Source organism: Ipomoea triloba, chromosome 3, assembly GCF_003576645.1.
Source record: "Ipomoea triloba cultivar NCNSP0323 chromosome 3, ASM357664v1".
NCBI lineage: Eukaryota > Viridiplantae > Streptophyta > Magnoliopsida > Solanales > Convolvulaceae > Ipomoea > Ipomoea triloba.
Window position 1 is genome coordinate 17,570,651 of NC_044918.1, and position 16,411 is coordinate 17,587,061.

Below are 16,411 nucleotides of genomic sequence, written 5' to 3' on the forward strand. Positions count from 1 at the left end.
GACTATAACCAACTATAGGCATGGGTGGTTTTGGGTAATGAATGATTGAATGTAACCAAACACATGCATATTACAATTATGCAGTCAACATTTGAAAGAATCCCTCTAAATGAGAAACTTTATAACCTAGGTGTAATTGCCTAACTGCTAACTACTACTTCTAACTGCCCTTCTTGTCAAATGTTGAGTTTTGACACAATGGTTGTTACACTAGGTTGATTGCGAAGAACTTCAACATCAAACACAATAGCATTTGAACTGCTTCCTGTTCTACGGAGTTTGAAAATGCAAATCTCTCCTACTTTCAGATCATTTCTTGCAATGAACTCAGGACCATCCCCTAGTGATGATTGCATATATAGTCCTCCCACCTTTGCAAACTTTAAGGCTAACTTCTTGTTCACTACTTGGACCTTTCAGGCATATTCTTCCATTGTTATACAGGTCATTAGCTACACAAAAGTCAGCAGGTATATGCTGAAATCCAAACATTAGAAGGGTAAGGAACAAACCAGCAAAAACTGAAGTTTGTAATGAAAAAATTAGGGAAGTTTACAGAGTGATGAAAAAGTTAACAGAACTCAAAACTTACCATATAAGGAGATCTACGTCGAACATTGTATTGCTTTATACTTGTTACAAATTGTGGATGTTCTGTAGAAAACACATTCTCAACCTTACTTTTTTGTTTTCCTACCAAAGCAAGGAATAAGCAAAGCAAATCAATAAACAAAGACTTCATTTGACAATATTTTATTCCAATATGGCATGTCATTCTGAAATAACAAATATAGGATTTGAAGTTTAATTCATTCTATCAACATAATTGGTGCGTACAAGTTAAAATTGATCAAAGCAGCTCACAAAACATGATTCAAAATAAGTACTCCTTATTTGTTAATGTAGAAAACAAAACGTATTTCAAGTGTAATTCACTACTTCTGAGAAATCAAATCTAATAACAATCCAGTTCATAACCATATACTACAGTATTACCAAGAAAAAGGACTGTCAACAGTAGATTCAACTCACTTTTAGTGTCCTCCTTGTCATGTGCATGATCATGTTTCTGAATTTCCACAGGGGAAGGCACTTCATCTATGTCCACTTCCTGTTTCACAGAAACTCTGTTGATGTCTTCTGCATTCTTTCCTTGTGTTTTTCCTCCTATAATAACAGGCATTAATCTTTTACTTCAAGATTCCAAACTACAAAATGACTACAGCTATGATCAAACCAAATTGTAATTCGTATTCAAAACAAGTATTTGTAAAAGGTAGAATCAAAAATCATAAAGCAAAGTTAATTCAAGTGTAACTCATCTACTTGTAAGGAATCAAACCTAATAATAATCCCATTCATAACAGTTAACTACAGTATTCCAATTCATAACTAAATACTACAGTATTAACAAGAAACACTGCATACACACAAAGGCAATTGGGATAAGAATTCAAGAAGAATTTTCTTTCTTCTTCTTCTTAGTACAGCAGTACTAATTGTGTTGCTTTCTTTCTTTTTCCTTTCTTTTTATTTCGTGCCTCACTTTACAACTCAAGCAACAAAAATATAATTCTGTGCTTCTCTCTGTCAGAACCAACATATATTTGTGCCTCTCTCTCTCTCTCTGTTAACATAATGAAGAAACAACACACACACACACGCACACACACACACACACACACATATATAGGCAATAGAAAGAAAGAATTATTACAGCACTACTAATAATTAAAACAATTAGCGGTGAATTGATTGCAGCATTACAAATAAATAAAGCAATCAGGTACAAGTAGTGGTTATTAGTGTGCCAATAAGAACAATTACTGCTGCATTATACCACCATCAGAATTAGATAGTGCAATTAGTTAGGTAATTACCAATAAATAAATAATGATAAATTCATCCTGTATCACAAGATAAAAATTCTTATCCAACATTTAACATTATATATGATTATTTATACTCCACAACTCCAAATAATCACAAAATATTAGATCGCTTTATAAGTCATGAACCTTATTTATCTATAAATTTCCAACATGCAACAGTTACAGATATGTAGATAAACTGATAAAGGTTACTTAATACTTACTCTTGTTTTTAGTTTTTGAGTCTCCATTGAAATCTATCTCATAGCCACAGACCCAATCCAACACCTTGACTTTAAAACTGGAGTTGCCAGTGTGTTTAAACAGTATAAGATGTATATTAGATAGGCCATGTCTCAGGACAAAATCATCCCACCCCTTTGTGAACCAGAGCTTTCCTTCAAAGCTATGGATTTCAACTTCCCAGATGCCCTTTTGGCTCGTTAACAACACTTCTTTTAGGCCTTGTTCAACAAGCTTCCTGGAGATCATGGGTGGGAGGTGCTGTTCACCAAGTTTAGAAAAAAAAAAATCACATTAGAGCAGCAGATTATTGAAAAATAGAAAGAAAACAGAGTGAAAATGGAGATAGAACAGCATACAAGTTTGGTTTCAGAGCCTTGAATGTTCATTACTCTGAAGAAGAGTGGAAGTTTTTGATCCATTGTAACGATCGAGAGGAGAAACTTGTAATCTAGTGGGGATTTCAAAGCTACTGAGCTAAGTAAAGTAGAAATGAGAGGGAAAATGGCGTAGAATAGAAACAGAAATGAGAGGGAAAATGGAATAGAATAGAAACAGGGGGAAAAGTGAGAAGAAAGCAGCGAGAGATGAGATGAGAGGTATTGGATAGATAGGATATATAGGAATTGAGGTCTCTCCTATTCTGTTTTAAACACTCAACCAATGCAGCAACGTTTTGTTTTACCATAAATGAGAATGCAAACTATTTAGCCATAAAACTCAGACTTGCAGTTTTAGGGAAGGATTGAAATTGATTCTAACTTACCAGAAATAGGACACCTGCTAGAGCTCCTTCTGCACTGCACTGCGAAGATAGTACGCCCACGCTTCCGTTTTCGTGCTTTCTCTCTCTCTCTCTCTCTCTCTCTGGACTCAGGACATGGAGGCGCCATGTCCACCTGCTACTGTCCTTGTATTCTCATCTCTGTTTTCATTTTCTACATTTTTATTAATAATAATAATAATAATAATACCAGTGTGTTCTCTTCTTTCTTTCTAAAATCTCCATTACCTCAGGTTTTGTATTTTGTCCGGCGGCCGCCGCCTCCGGTGGTTCGGCATTTGCTCCCCTTCCCCATCGCCGTCTTCTCTTTGCTCGTACTCGCCTCCACCACATCTCCGCTTCACCATTGCCGCCCTCTTTTCTTTCCCCTCCGTTGTCTTCCCTTCCGCCACCGCCCTTCTCCGGCCCACTTCCACAACCGTCAGTTACTTCATCTCAGAAAAGATAAAATTAAAATATTATAATTCCCCTAGTGGCTTTTGATTTAGTATCTTTGGATTTTGGAAAAGCAACATTGATTTATGGTTAAACAACAACTGTTAAACTTGACAAGCACGAACCAATAAACCCAACAAGATTAGCCCAAAATTGAGTGGACTAGTCTGATTGACATCTTATATTAACTTGTTCAAAGTAAATGATTTGATCACTCAACTAGTCAACCTATTGCATAACAAAAGTTACAAGCTATCACCTTACTACAAACTCATCTTGTTATTAAAATGTCAAATATAGTTAAATACCACTATTTTATTTGTACTAAGAAATTTCATAAGATAAAAAAAAATATTGATACAAAAAATAATTTAATTTATCCCATTTTATAATTGTCTTCAATAATACTTTGTAACAAAATTATCAATGTTTTGCTCTTGATCTACATGCATGGCCTTTATTTGATATGTCATAATGTATTGACCTTTCTCACTTAAAAATAATATATTGCACGTGATGGAGTACCTTATAGATTCCATCCTTTTGTATACTTTAGATCATGCTGTCAAATTTGACTTTGAAAATTTCAACCTTGTTCCTATCCCCTATGGCTAATGCCTTGCCTTTCTGGGCAGAATCTGCTGAAGGGCATAAAAATCAGTGGAGTTTCCATTTTTTTTTGTTTGCCTGGAAGAGTCTCTCCAAGAGAGATTACATGCCAGATCAGACATCCTCAACAAAATCTAAGTCTTGAACTACAATGTTCCAGTGAGGACTTGACTGGTTTTTCTTCCTTGGATACTGAAGCTGAAAAGGAGAGGTATAAGGTATTTGATAATATCTATGGAAACAAATATTCTCTGCTGACTGATATACCTATGCAGGCAGGCATTGTTATTGAAGAGGTTGTTTTTTCTTGTACAATATGGACAAGAAAACATCATTGTTTCGGCAAAGCAAAGCCCAGCAACAAAGGCTGCATCCCTCTGGAGAATCAAGCAGCAGGTAGGTGATTAGTCTGAGTATAAAAGTAGCAACCAGATAGTTAGGACCAATGTGCCAAAATCTATAACGAGTAACGAATAACGAATGTGCAATTTTATTTCCTTATACTTACGTAGCAGCCAGCCCCATATTTCAAAAGCGGGTGCTGGACTTGACCCTTCAAGCCTCTGTCCAACCACCTGGTGCTGGACTTGGCCTTTCAGGTCTCGATTCGACACAGTTCTGGACTTGGCCCTTTAGGTCTCGGTCCGACACAGTTCTGCATTGCCAATGCATGAGACTAACTTCAACTAATATTTCTTGCTGTATCAGCTCTCCAGATTCTTTGATGGAAGAATTTGGGTATCTGCAGAGTGGCAGAAAGCATACACCTCCAAAGGACTTTGTCTGTCCCATTACTGGTCACATATTCAGTGATCCAGTGACTCTTGAAACAGGCCAGACTTATGAAAGAAAAGCAATCCAAGAATGGCTTGACAGGGGGAACTCCACTTGCCCAATCACGCGACAGAGCCTGCATACTACTCGACTACCCAAGACGAATTATGTGCTCAAACGCCTCGTTGCAAGCTGGCAAGAAAAGAATCCAAGTTCAGCTGTATCCAGCTCTGATGACAATGATAAACCAGAAAGTGTGCCAAACTTCCAGGGAATTAGGTGTTTAGGTTTTCGTAGCAATAAGACGATTGACACCTCTGCTAACGATATCCATCTTGCTGTCACCTGTCTTTGTACATCAGAGATTCTGAAGGAATCTGAACTGGCAGTCCTCCAGATTGAGAAATTCTGGCAGGAAGGTAATTCAGGAGCAGAAAGTCTAGCAATGCTCTCTAAACCTCCAGTAATTAATGGTTTTGTGGAGATCCTTTTTAGTTCTGTTGATCCATATGTCTTAAAGGCCACAGTTTTTCTCCTTGCCGAGTTAGGGTCAAGGGATAAGAGTGTTATCCAGACTCTTACCAGAGTCGATTCTGATGTGGAATGCATCATTGCTCTATTCAAGAAAGGTTTACTGGAGGCTGTTGTAGTGATCTATCTGTTAATGCCCTTTCCCGAGAATTGTTTAGATATAAATGTGTTGGATTCTCTTTTAGCAGTTCTTGACAGCAAAGAGGAGGATCTGATCAAAATGTGTGTAAACCCGAAAACAGCTTCAGTTTTGCTCCTAGGACAGATTCTTAGGACGTCGAGAGAGGAAAAAACCTCTGAAATTGCTAAGATGGTGGTTTCAGGAAAAGCGGTCGAGGCTATTGTTGGCAGCTTGGAAGGTGAATCGACAGAAGAACGAATATCGAGTGTGGTGATCTTATCGAGATGTATGCAGGTGGAGGGTGAGTGCAGGAATGCAATTGCAGATAAAGCTGAATTAGCCCCGATTTTAGAGAGTTTCGTGGAGGCAAATGATGGGGAAAAGTTTGAGATTGTTAGCTTCCTATCTGAGCTGGTTAAATTGAACAGGTAATTAAATTCTTCCCACATTTCCTGAGAGATTTATATTATATAGTGTCATCATCATTTTCTAAAGTACAATACATATTTGGGTTCTTCAGAAGGACTTTTAATGAGCAGATCTTGCACATCATTAAGAACGAAGGCTCTTACAGTTCGATGCACAGCCTTCTCGTGTATCTGCACAATGCTCTCCCTCACCAATGTCCTATCATTTCTGGCTTACTACTCCAGCTTGACCTGCTGGTATGCCTCCCCCTTTCTCTTTTATTTCATCCAAACCACAAAAGACTGAATCCAATCAATTAGCTAGTCTGATCCTTATAAACCATATGTTTCTCCCTTATTTTTTAATAAGGGACTCTTAACACTATCTTTAACACATAGGTGGAGCCAAGGAAGATGAGTATATATAGGGAAGAAGCCATTGAAAATTTAGTCTCATGTCTCAGAAGTTCGGATTCGCCTACTGCTCAAATAGTTGCTGCCAAGACAATTTTGTCCCTCCGAGGAAGATTTTCATACTCCGGGGAACCCCTTACCCGATCTTTCCTTCTCAAACTTGCAGGAATTGAGAAAAGTAATAAATCTCTGGTACAAAATGATCATCATCACAGAAATCCTTCTAGTGATAATCCATGTAAAATGGTGAGTCTTTGTTCGTTTCGTGCCATTGTAGTTCCATTCCTGATTTAGTTGTTATGTAAGGTTAGGAATAACACTTCATACTGCTAAACCAATGCATAGGAAGAGGAAAAAGCAGCCGAGGAATGGGAAAGAAAGATGGCATTTGTTTTAGTCAGCCATGAATGTGGTTTGCTGTTTGAGGCTTTAGCAGAAAGCTTAAACACTAAATGTGCAGATCTATTTTCAGCGTGTTTCGTGTCAGCGACTTGGCTGGTATACATGCTCAGCATCTTTCCTGACACGGGTGTAAGAAAAGCGGCAAGAGTAAGCCTTCTTCAGCAGTTTGTGTCAATATTTCAGTCCTCAAAAGACACCGAAGATAAAGCTCTTTCCTTGCTAGCACTGAGCAGCTTCACCCATGATCCCGGTAGGTGGGCGTTAAGTAGAAATTCTTTCTTTTCCCGAGTTTAATGTAACCATGTCTCCCTTCTAATGTGTGGATTTCAGAAGGGGTGCATGATCTAACTGTCCATACGAAAGATATCCTGCAAGGTTTAAGAGAACTCGAGGAATCCTCGAGTTTGGCAGTTGAGATACTAAAGACTGTCTCAGGAGGGCAAGAATCTAGTTATGTAAGTTATTTATACTGCATTCATCTTCGGTGCAAGGTAAACTGTAATCTTCTCAATTCTCACATCGTTTTATCCATAGGAGCTATGGAATCGAAAAGAAATTGTCCGAGAAGATTGCAGTGCTAATGGAGAAGTTCTATCTATAGTCTGCTCTGGAAGCAAAGTCTTATCCGGCCATTCAGATGGAACAATAAAGGTTTGTGAATCCGTGATGTCTCAATGCCAAATAACTCGCAATCCATTAGTCCACAAAAAGATCAAGAATTTCACTATCTTAGCTTAATGGCAATTCCCAATTTCACCTGTTTTTGAAGGCATGGACTCTAAAAGGCGGGGTTCTGCATCTTGTCCAAGAAACTCGAGAACATGCCAAGGCAGTTACAAGTTTAGCAATTTTACAGTCAGCAGAAAAGTTTTACAGTGGCTCCCTTGATAGGACTGTGAGGGTATAGTTAAACAGTTAAACTCCTAAGTTAGATTCATGGACTGTTTGTTTTATGAGTAATTTGCATAGGGTCATGAGTTAATTGTAGCATTCTTGATTGTAGGTTTGGTCAATCTGCAACGAGGGGATACGGTGTGAACAAGTTCATGAAATTAAGGATCAAGTTAACAACCTCGTAGTTTCAGAAAGCCTCTCGTGCTTCATTCCACAAGGAGCTGGCATCAAGGTACAAAATGCAGTCTGTTAACTTATCAGCCTCTTATATATACATCTTAAAGTTAACATTTTTGTTTCTACATAAGGTGCATTCGTGGGGTGGAGAGTTCAAATTGCTAAACCAAGCAAAACACGCGAGATGCTTGGCTCTTGCCAAATCGAAACTGTATTGTGGTTGTCAGGATAACAGCATTCAGGTAAAAACGCGCAACACTATCTAAAGGAGCATCTGAATTTATTGATTTTAACACACACACTCTCTCTCTTTCTCTCTGTGTCATGCTAGGAAATTGATATGAACACGGGAACAATTTTCTCGATCCAAAGTGGCTCTCGAAAATTATTGGGAAAAGCTAGTCCTGTCAATGCACTGCAGCTCCATGATGGCCTGTTATACTCTGCTGGTTCTTCTTTAGATGGATCATCTGTCAAGGTAAGGGAATTGAATATGCAGGAAATTCTTGTTCTTACACTGCAAAATTAAATGTAATGCTTCTAAATGTGTTGTTTTGAATGGCGTCGAAAGATATGGGACACTTCGAGTCACTCGATGATAGCATCACTGCCCTCGACAATGGAAGTTCGGGCAATGGCAGTGAGTTCAAAGTCGGTTTTTTTGGGTGGCAAGGGAGGGGTTGTGGAAGTGTGGTGCAAAAAGAAGTATATTAGAGCGGGAGCGTTGCAAAGCGGTAGCACCGCCAAAGTTGTCTGCTTGAGCCTTGACAGAAATGATGAAGAAGAGATTTTGGTGGTTGGGACATCTGATGGGAAGATTCAGGTGGGCTTTTCACTTTCTTTAACTATAACTCCTTGTTGCCATTAGGAATATAATATCAGCCATTGTTGACTTGCCTGTTTTTGTGTTTTTTTGTCTTGTTTTAAGGTGTGGGGATTGAGCTGAGAGAAAGTAGAGTGGTTTTTTTAGACTTCAGTGTATGATGCAGATTCAAGAAATAGAAAAAGAGCAGAAATAAGCATATAACCATGATGATCCAAACAGTGTAAGAATATGTCACTGTCATAATGGTTGGATTATTGGTTTTGGAGTGCCCACAGGCCGGCTTGAAGCTGTCATGTTCTGTTGGGGTTTAGATGTTTTTTTAATTTTTATCATCAATTTGTGACCAAACCAAAGGTTTGGCTCAAGTGGTTGCTGTTTTGTGGAAGAAAAACCACTTAGCTTTGCCACAATGGACCGGCCGTGTTTATATAATGTATATTTTGACAAATTCAGTTTGAAGACCATTCTTAAATCATAGTCTTGTAAAGAAAGAAATCTTCCAAATGATTGGAAGGTGTATTATTCTGATTAAAGAGATCCACCTTCCAAGGCCGGCAAGGCTTTTTTTTTTTTTTTTAATTAAGTAATTTAAACACTGCAAACAATTCTCTGTAATTGCATAAGCCAAAACCAAGTCATAGAAAATCCAGTCAACCAAAATAATCAGTCAAACAAATCATATATATATATATATATATATATGGGTATTTTCGTAAAAAGTAAGGACGAATCCCAACCATATATCAATGTTCATTAATAGTTGAGAGTTCGAGTTTAAAAAAAATACAAAATCAATTTTAAAATTATTACAAATTTTGAAGTAAGAAAACGCACTGGGTCTACGTGTGTTTGTGTGTAACTGTATATGCACACACTAGTTATAAATACACGCAATGCACGAATCAAATTTGCCCGATGAATACAAAAATATAGCAAAAATCTATGGTTAAAATAAATGTAAAATTATAGATAAAGTTATATGATACAACTTTAATAGAGAAAATTTTAATTTTGGTCATATGGCGAAAAATATAATTAATTTTATTTTTCTCTTTTTTCTTGATGTATAAATAAAATTAAAATAAAAAATATATATATTATTAAAAATCTATAATCGAATTCTTTTAAATTATACCGGATAAAGTATATTATTTTGGGTCACGTTGAATGTAACCAGGAAGCCAATTGATGATGGAGTGGTATTTGAAAGTGAGTAGCGTGACTGAGAATATAACTGAACGTCCAATCACACGAGATTGTAAAGCTCTTGTTGGAGTCATGTATCTTGGGTGGAAAAAGTCCCCCACTAGCATAATCTAATACGGTTTATATGGACGGAGATGGGAAACAAATTCTGATATTAATCCATGTTGATCAATCATTTTAGTTTAATTTAACTTCTAACCAATATTGATCACGTTGAATTGCATGGTATAATAACTATAGTTTTGTTTAATAATTATTACTTTCCGTGTGACTATTTTGTTAATATATGTACATAAATAATTTTGTTAAGTATTGTAATATTATGTTGATTGATTTCAAAATTTTAAATAAATTAATTAATTAATATATAAATACATATATAACCTACAAATGCACAACTGTATAATTGAATAGCATTGAATTACGTATATTAACATAATGTAATAATATTTTTTTGGAATACTATAATATACATCATATAGTAATTTGATTACTGGATTTTTTTTGAATATTATCATGAGTGAAATTTAATTACGTACATTAACATAATACAATAATATTTTTTTGGAATACTATAATATTCATCATATAGTAATTTGATTCTTTAAACTTTTTTTTTGAATATTATCATGAGAAGAATTTAATTACGTACATTAACATAATATAGTAATTTTTTTGATACTATAATATACATCATATAGTAATTTAATTGTTGAAATTTTTATTTATTTTTAATATTATCATGAGAGGAATTTAATTACGTACATTAACATAATATAGTAATATTTTTTTTAATACTATAATATAAATCATATAGTAATTTGATTGTTGGATTTTTTTTTTGAATATTATTTATGAGAGGAATTTAATTACGTACATTAACATAATATAGTAATTTTTTTTAATACTATAATATACATCATATAGTAATTTTATTGTTTACGAATATAAAATAAAAAAAGCAAGATTAAAATATTTTGAACCATAATTGAATTGCATGGTATATTATCATGAAAGGAATTTAATTACGTACATTAACATAATATAGTAATATTTTTTTTGAATACAATAATATACATCATATAGTAATTTGATTGTTGGAATTTTTTTTGAATATTATCATTAGAGGAATTTAATTATGTACATTAACACAATATAGTAATATTTTTTTGGAATACTATAATATACATCATATAGTAATTTAATTGTTAAATTTTTTTTGAATATTATCATGAGAGGAATTTAATTACGTACATTAACATAATATAGTAATATTTTTTTTAATACCATAATATACGTCATATAGTTATATATATATATATATATATTAAAGTTACGCAAGATTAAAATATTTTGAACCATAATTGAATTGCATAGTATAATAACTATAATTTTGTTTAATAATTATTATTTTCCGTGTGACTACTTTGTTAATATATGTACATAAATAAGGAATCCATACAGGAATGGAATTGAATAAAATATTTCATTAATTTCCGTGTATAATATGGAATGAAATCATATTTTGAATATTTTGTCAATTTTAGCCATAAATAAGGAATAATAATGAATGCTAGAATTTCTGATAAGGAATTATTATATAGTATGTTGACCGATTTCAAAATTTTTGGACTAAAATAAATGGAAAACTAGCACTTATGTTTTTTTTTTGTCCATATACTTTCTCAACCTACTGAAGCCCAACAAAGTCAACATTGCCCACGCTGAGGCTCAAACACATGACCTCCCACTTGGGAGAATCACTTCCCTTGACCATAAGGCCTTTGGCAGCACTTCTGTTTTAATATATATATAGATTTGGAAAGAATTTCAAATTATTTTTAGTGCCAATTAAAACACTCATTTTAACTTATTCACTAAATCAATTAGTCAAAATTCCATTTTCCAATAACCTCAGTCCTCAAACATGTTTATCGTTTCCCACTAGGCCGCTATAATTAAGGTCGGATTTCAAAGAATATTATAAAATCCAGCTAATTTCAACATTGGAGTCCACCCTCCAGACGTTACATATAAGGGCCGGATTTCTTCTTCCTCGAAGTGTCTCGTCTTCCATTTCTCAGAGAACCTCGGTGGGTGTATACGACGATCGAGAATCAATGGCGCCGATCGCAGTTAACGACGTTATCCCGGACGGAACTTTGGCCTACTTCGACGAGCAAGATCAGCTTCAGAGTGTCTCCATCCATTCTCTCGCAAAGGGCAAAAAGGTCATTCTCTTTGCCGTTCCCGGGGCCTTCACTCCCACTTGCAGGTCGGCATTCCGCCATGCTCCATTTTTCACACTCTAAATGAATTTGCAGTGCTTATAAAATTAAATTTTGTTTTTAATATGTGAAAGAGTATATGTAATTAGGGGAAAATTATGATTGTGAGGAGGTTTTGATTTGGTTTTGAATTTTGATGCAGCATGAAGCACGTGCCTGGGTTTATTGAGAAATCCGAGGAGTTGATCTCAAAGGGCGTTAGTGAAATTCTTTGCATCAGTGGTACGTTTCTTATCATTTTCAATTGTATTTAGCTTCTGACCTTTTTTTCAATTGGAAAAAGAGAATTTTGTTATTTAAAAAAATAAAAAAACCTTTGTAGTTAATTTTTAGACTTTACTGTTATTGTTGTTCTCCATTGTGTTGTTTATAGGAGTGTAGCAGCATGCATTCCCCGATTCCCCTTTTTATTGCCTTTTGATGCCTGAAAACAAGATGATCTTTAAAAAGCTGAAGCTTTATTACATGAATTGTGTTAAATGAGATTGAGCTTTGTTTAGAAGTTCCTCTAGTTATTTTGTATGGGTGTGTACATTGAATTTGGCTTAGATGACTTTGTGGATCATGTGATCATGAAGATTAGTATCAAGTTTACTGATAGGGAGTGGCTGTAGTTGTTGATGAGTTTGAGATACTTGTAAATTGATTCTGTGTGCTTTGTTGCACTTGTAAATCATGTGTACATTGAATTTGGCTTAGATGACTTTGTGGATCATGTGACCATGAAGATTAGTGTCAAGTTTACTGATAGGGAGTGGCTGTAGTTGTTGATGAGTTTGAGATACTTGTAAATTGGTTCTGTGTTTTGTTGCACTTGTAAATCATGATTCTTGTACTGTTATGGGTATAGCAGCCAGAGTAAAGCAGTTTGGTGTCTGTTTCATAATCTGAGCTGAGCTGGATAACCTAAATACTGTGCAGGGTCAAACTCAGGCTCTATAAGTACAAGAACTGTACTTCCAAGTCAACCTTGACCCTGAGATTTAATCAGGGAGCTTTAGTTTTAACTATAAATCATTTTCTATTCCCAAAAATCACTGCTGTCTGCCCTATATTACCCATGATCTGAACCTCCTTCTCCTTGAGTCTTTACTGCTCCACTATTCCCTCCCTTCTTCTGCACATGTCACCCCATCCCCCAATGGATTTTCCTTTTATCTATCCAATTTCCTTTTTTTTTTTTTCCCTCTATGTCTCACCAAAGCTCATGACAAATACTCATAAATCTAGCATACAAAAAGCCTCTAAATTGTTAGAGAAATTTACTAGAGAAGTGAGAAGTATTCACTAAATTTAATATACATGAATAATTCAAAAGAACTGTTCTCATTAGAGCTACGGTGGAACTTGAAAAGACAAAGTTGAAAATGAAGTTAAGTCCAAGTAGAAATAAAGGCAATAACTTTATTCAAGCATCGAAGAGATTTGGGAACGGAAAAGCTTTAGATCTTGAAGCAATTGGTTAACTGAATGTTGTATTATTTTGAGTAATAGTAGTAATAGTAACCAAACTCAAGTATTTTAAAAGCAGCACTTTCACCCCTAGACCTTAGTTTCCGCATTATTTTAATTTCTTATGTATAGTTTTATGCCAGTTGTCTGCCTGAAAACATTAAAATAATGTCAATAATGTCATGATAATGTTGCATTGGAGAAATGCTTTTGCAAATACAGAGCTTTGAAATATTTTTAGGCTAGAATGTGAGACAAATATGTGCAGTCTTTAGAATGCATTCTGTGTCTTTCTTTTCTTTTATAACATTTATCCCTTTGTTTAATAGATTGTCTGTTATTTGCTTTATAGTTGGTGCATGTGTGTATGCATGTATGTTGATAGTTGGTAGAACTTATAAAGAAGCAGGCTGATTATATTTATCATCATCATATAATCTAATAATTTGTGGTTCCCAGATAAAGCAGTTCCAACTTTCCACCTGGCAGATCTTCTCTAATATCTAACTCGTTTTTATCTTGCCACATGTAGTGAACGACCCCTTTGTGATGAAAGCTTGGGCAAAAACTTACCCCGACAACAAACATGTCAAGTTCTTAGCCGATGGATCTTGCAAATACACCCAGGCTCTTGGCCTTGAGCTTGACCTCTCAGAGAAAGGGCTTGGCACCCGATCCAAAAGGTTTGCACTTCTGGTTGACGATCTCAAAGTGACTGTCGCTAATATCGAATCTGGTGGGGAATTCACTGTCTCTGGTGCTGATGAAATCCTCAAGGCTCTCTAAGATTGTTGCTGCATTATGATTGATGATGTGTTTAGTTGCTATGCAATTATGAATGACCTTTCCCCTCCTATCTTTTTGAAATAAAATGACTTTTGCTATTAAAAATGATATGTTCGGTTATTTTATGATATGAAATGCTTTTCTACATATGCAATGTTGTTGAATCATATATTTGTTGATCCTAAACAGATTATCAATTCATGTTTTTGTTGTCAGGATCTTTTGATTATGGCCATTTATTCTTAGACAAGCATTACTGTCTTGAATTATACATGAGTTATTTATGGTTGAGTCTTTTATTTTTATGTTGGGCAAGTTAGCCATTTTGGGTTAGGTCCATCAGTCCATATGAAATTGTTACCTACTTACCTACCCTTCTCAGTCAATTCTGCTACCACTCTTGAGATGGGCTTAGGTGAGTGTGGGATTGTTGTGTGCATTTGATTAATTTACTAAATCCACCTTTTTGTTTTTGTTTTTGTTTTTTTTTTTTTGGTTTTTTTTAATGCAATAAAGTTGCATGTTATAGTAAGATGTAGGCTAAATAGCAATTTTTCTGTGAATTAATAAGCTAAATATGCTTTATATAGTTTTTTTTTTTTTTTTTTTTTTTTTTTTTTTTTTTTTTAAAAAAAGGGACCATATCTGCAACTCAGATCCGTTCATGTTACAAATCCGGCAATTGTTGTGGCTAAAATTGACATGTGCTAAATCTGTCAATTCATTGATAGTGTATTTTTTAATCGTGATAGAGACTAGAGAGTAGTAATTAGTCATTTTTCTTATCACGTTATTAGGGGTAAAAATAAATAAAATATTTTGGGTGATAAAGAAAATTCTTAAAACCATCATTCAAGAGTTTACATTTGTACTTGGTATGCTCGATTGAAATTATTTAAAAATTATATTCTATTTGTTTGATCCTTTTTTTTCTGGGACATACTCTTTTATTTTTAACATAGTATAGTTAATGATATACTCTTTTTTACTTCTCATCCAATCAGCAGAAATTGGTTGAAAATTGATTGTAGTTAATGCTTTTGATTTATTTTTTTCATCTAACCAATAATAATGGCATAAGAAGAGAGATCATTACAAAAAAAAATTATGGAAGTACAATTAGAAACATGTAAGCATTGAAGAAAACTGCGCAGTTAGATGAAAAGAAGAAAACAAAATAAATGGTGGTTAAGGTATTAGGTGTGGAGGAGAGGTGAGTGGCAATTAGCATTCGTCCTCCTCGTCGTCCTAGGGAAGACAGGAAGGGGGAGGGGATATTTAATGTAGGGTGGGTGTGTCCCTTAGTTGTTGTCTTGTCCGATTTCCATTCTCCGATGTCCTATATATGTCCTAACCTTGGGAGCTTCAATTAATTTGAGGCTTACCCACCAAGAAATACACCAACACCCACCCACGCCATATAATTAATGTTATTCTCTTCTTGCATTGGATTTTACGAAGGTAAAAGCCAAGCAGCTGAACATTTTGGACTGCTCAACTTACTGTCATTTCCTTTTCCTTTTCCTATTCCTAGTATACCCCACCGACCCAATCACAATCTTCAGCTCTAAACTCAAAACTCCCTCATAAGGTAACGTAAAAATGTGAAGTTACAAAATTATAACATTCATTGTGTTTGGAATATGGCTAATCAAAATTTTTTTAGTCGATATTTGAACATTCTAAGTGTTTGATTTGATTAAACAGCTAAACATGAGTTTTTGGTAAATATAATATAATTTGTTGTCTAAATTGGTCGACACCAATCAATCTTTTTTATACAAGAATCGTGCAGTAAGTAGTGTTTTACATTTATGAGCTGGCCAAATCATTTGTGCCGTCTGTTTGTACTTTTGATTCCTTTATTACGTGATGGATGATTTTTTATTATGAAAAATTAAATTAAAAATCACCTGAATCAAGCATCATCGACACAAAATGAAAGAGAAAGAATATATTACTAGCTTATCTTAAACAACTAATTTGTCAAAATCTCTCTACAAACGCTTAATACTACTGTCAAAAACAGCTAACACAAGCACGCAAAACACCCCACTGTCGTGTGTGTTTTGTTTAAGGATGTTGAAAACAGTATTGAAATGGTCAAAATGAATTGGAGGATGAGAAAGTTAATGATGTGTCTAATTCGAATGCAACAACGAGCGCAAACAATTAACAATAATGTCTGCCT

The 16,411-nt window shown here is 34.8% G+C and overlaps 3 protein-coding genes across 3 annotated transcripts; 2 read left to right on the forward strand and 1 right to left on the reverse strand.

Moving 5' to 3' along the window:
- Window positions 1-280: 280 nt before the first annotated feature.
- On the reverse strand, window positions 281-3,245 carry LOC116012995 (B3 domain-containing protein Os03g0212300-like). The gene is made up of 6 exons (XM_031252661.1): window positions 3,127-3,245; window positions 2,474-2,591; window positions 2,096-2,375; window positions 1,033-1,167; window positions 593-693; window positions 281-477 (listed from the first exon to the last, which is right to left on the reverse strand). The coding sequence occupies exons 1-6, from the start codon at window positions 3,243-3,245 to the stop codon at window positions 328-330; spliced, it is 903 nt and encodes a 300-aa protein (XP_031108521.1). The 3' UTR covers window positions 281-327.
- Window positions 3,246-3,991: 746 nt separating this feature from the next.
- Window positions 3,992-8,960, forward strand: LOC116012326 (putative E3 ubiquitin-protein ligase LIN). Its single transcript, XM_031251843.1, has 14 exons — window positions 3,992-4,153; window positions 4,218-4,338; window positions 4,651-5,796; window positions 5,889-6,033; window positions 6,175-6,435; window positions 6,535-6,841; window positions 6,922-7,046; window positions 7,126-7,242; window positions 7,361-7,492; window positions 7,595-7,717; window positions 7,794-7,904; window positions 7,994-8,140; window positions 8,234-8,485; window positions 8,591-8,960. The coding sequence occupies exons 2-14, from the start codon at window positions 4,259-4,261 to the stop codon at window positions 8,606-8,608; spliced, it is 2,964 nt and encodes a 987-aa protein (XP_031107703.1). The 5' UTR covers window positions 3,992-4,153; window positions 4,218-4,258; the 3' UTR covers window positions 8,609-8,960.
- A 2,785-nt stretch (window positions 8,961-11,745) lies between these two features.
- LOC116014429 (peroxiredoxin-2B-like) lies at window positions 11,746-14,440 on the forward strand. Its single transcript, XM_031254483.1, has 3 exons — window positions 11,746-11,969; window positions 12,125-12,204; window positions 13,967-14,440. Exons 1-3 carry the CDS (start codon window positions 11,815-11,817, stop codon window positions 14,218-14,220), a joined length of 489 nt encoding a protein of 162 aa, XP_031110343.1. The 5' UTR covers window positions 11,746-11,814; the 3' UTR covers window positions 14,221-14,440.
- Window positions 14,441-16,411: the final 1,971 nt, after the last annotated feature.

Excerpts from the sequence above, each read along its gene's own strand:
- LOC116012995 (XM_031252661.1), bottom strand. The coding sequence starts at position 3,245 with ATGGTGAAGCGGAGATGTGGTGGAGGCGAGTACGAGCAAAGAGAAGAC. Across the intron at positions 2,376-2,473 it reads AAGGCTCTGAAACCAAACTT|CACCTCCCACCCATGATCTC; the intron begins GTATGCTGTTCT and ends CTTGGTGAACAG. Across the intron at positions 478-592 it reads GACGTAGATCTCCTTATATG|CATATACCTGCTGACTTTTG; the intron begins GTAAGTTTTGAG and ends TTTGGATTTCAG.
- LOC116012326 (XM_031251843.1), top strand. The coding sequence starts at position 4,259 with ATGGACAAGAAAACATCATTGTTTCGGCAAAGCAAAGCCCAGCAACAA. Across the intron at positions 7,047-7,125 it reads GAGGGCAAGAATCTAGTTAT|GAGCTATGGAATCGAAAAGA; the intron begins GTAAGTTATTTA and ends TTTTATCCATAG. Across the intron at positions 7,493-7,594 it reads CCCTTGATAGGACTGTGAGG|GTTTGGTCAATCTGCAACGA; the intron begins GTATAGTTAAAC and ends TCTTGATTGTAG.
- LOC116014429 (XM_031254483.1), top strand. The coding sequence starts at position 11,815 with ATGGCGCCGATCGCAGTTAACGACGTTATCCCGGACGGAACTTTGGCC. Across the intron at positions 11,970-12,124 it reads GCCTTCACTCCCACTTGCAG|CATGAAGCACGTGCCTGGGT; the intron begins GTCGGCATTCCG and ends ATTTTGATGCAG. Across the intron at positions 12,205-13,966 it reads TGAAATTCTTTGCATCAGTG|TGAACGACCCCTTTGTGATG; the intron begins GTACGTTTCTTA and ends TGCCACATGTAG.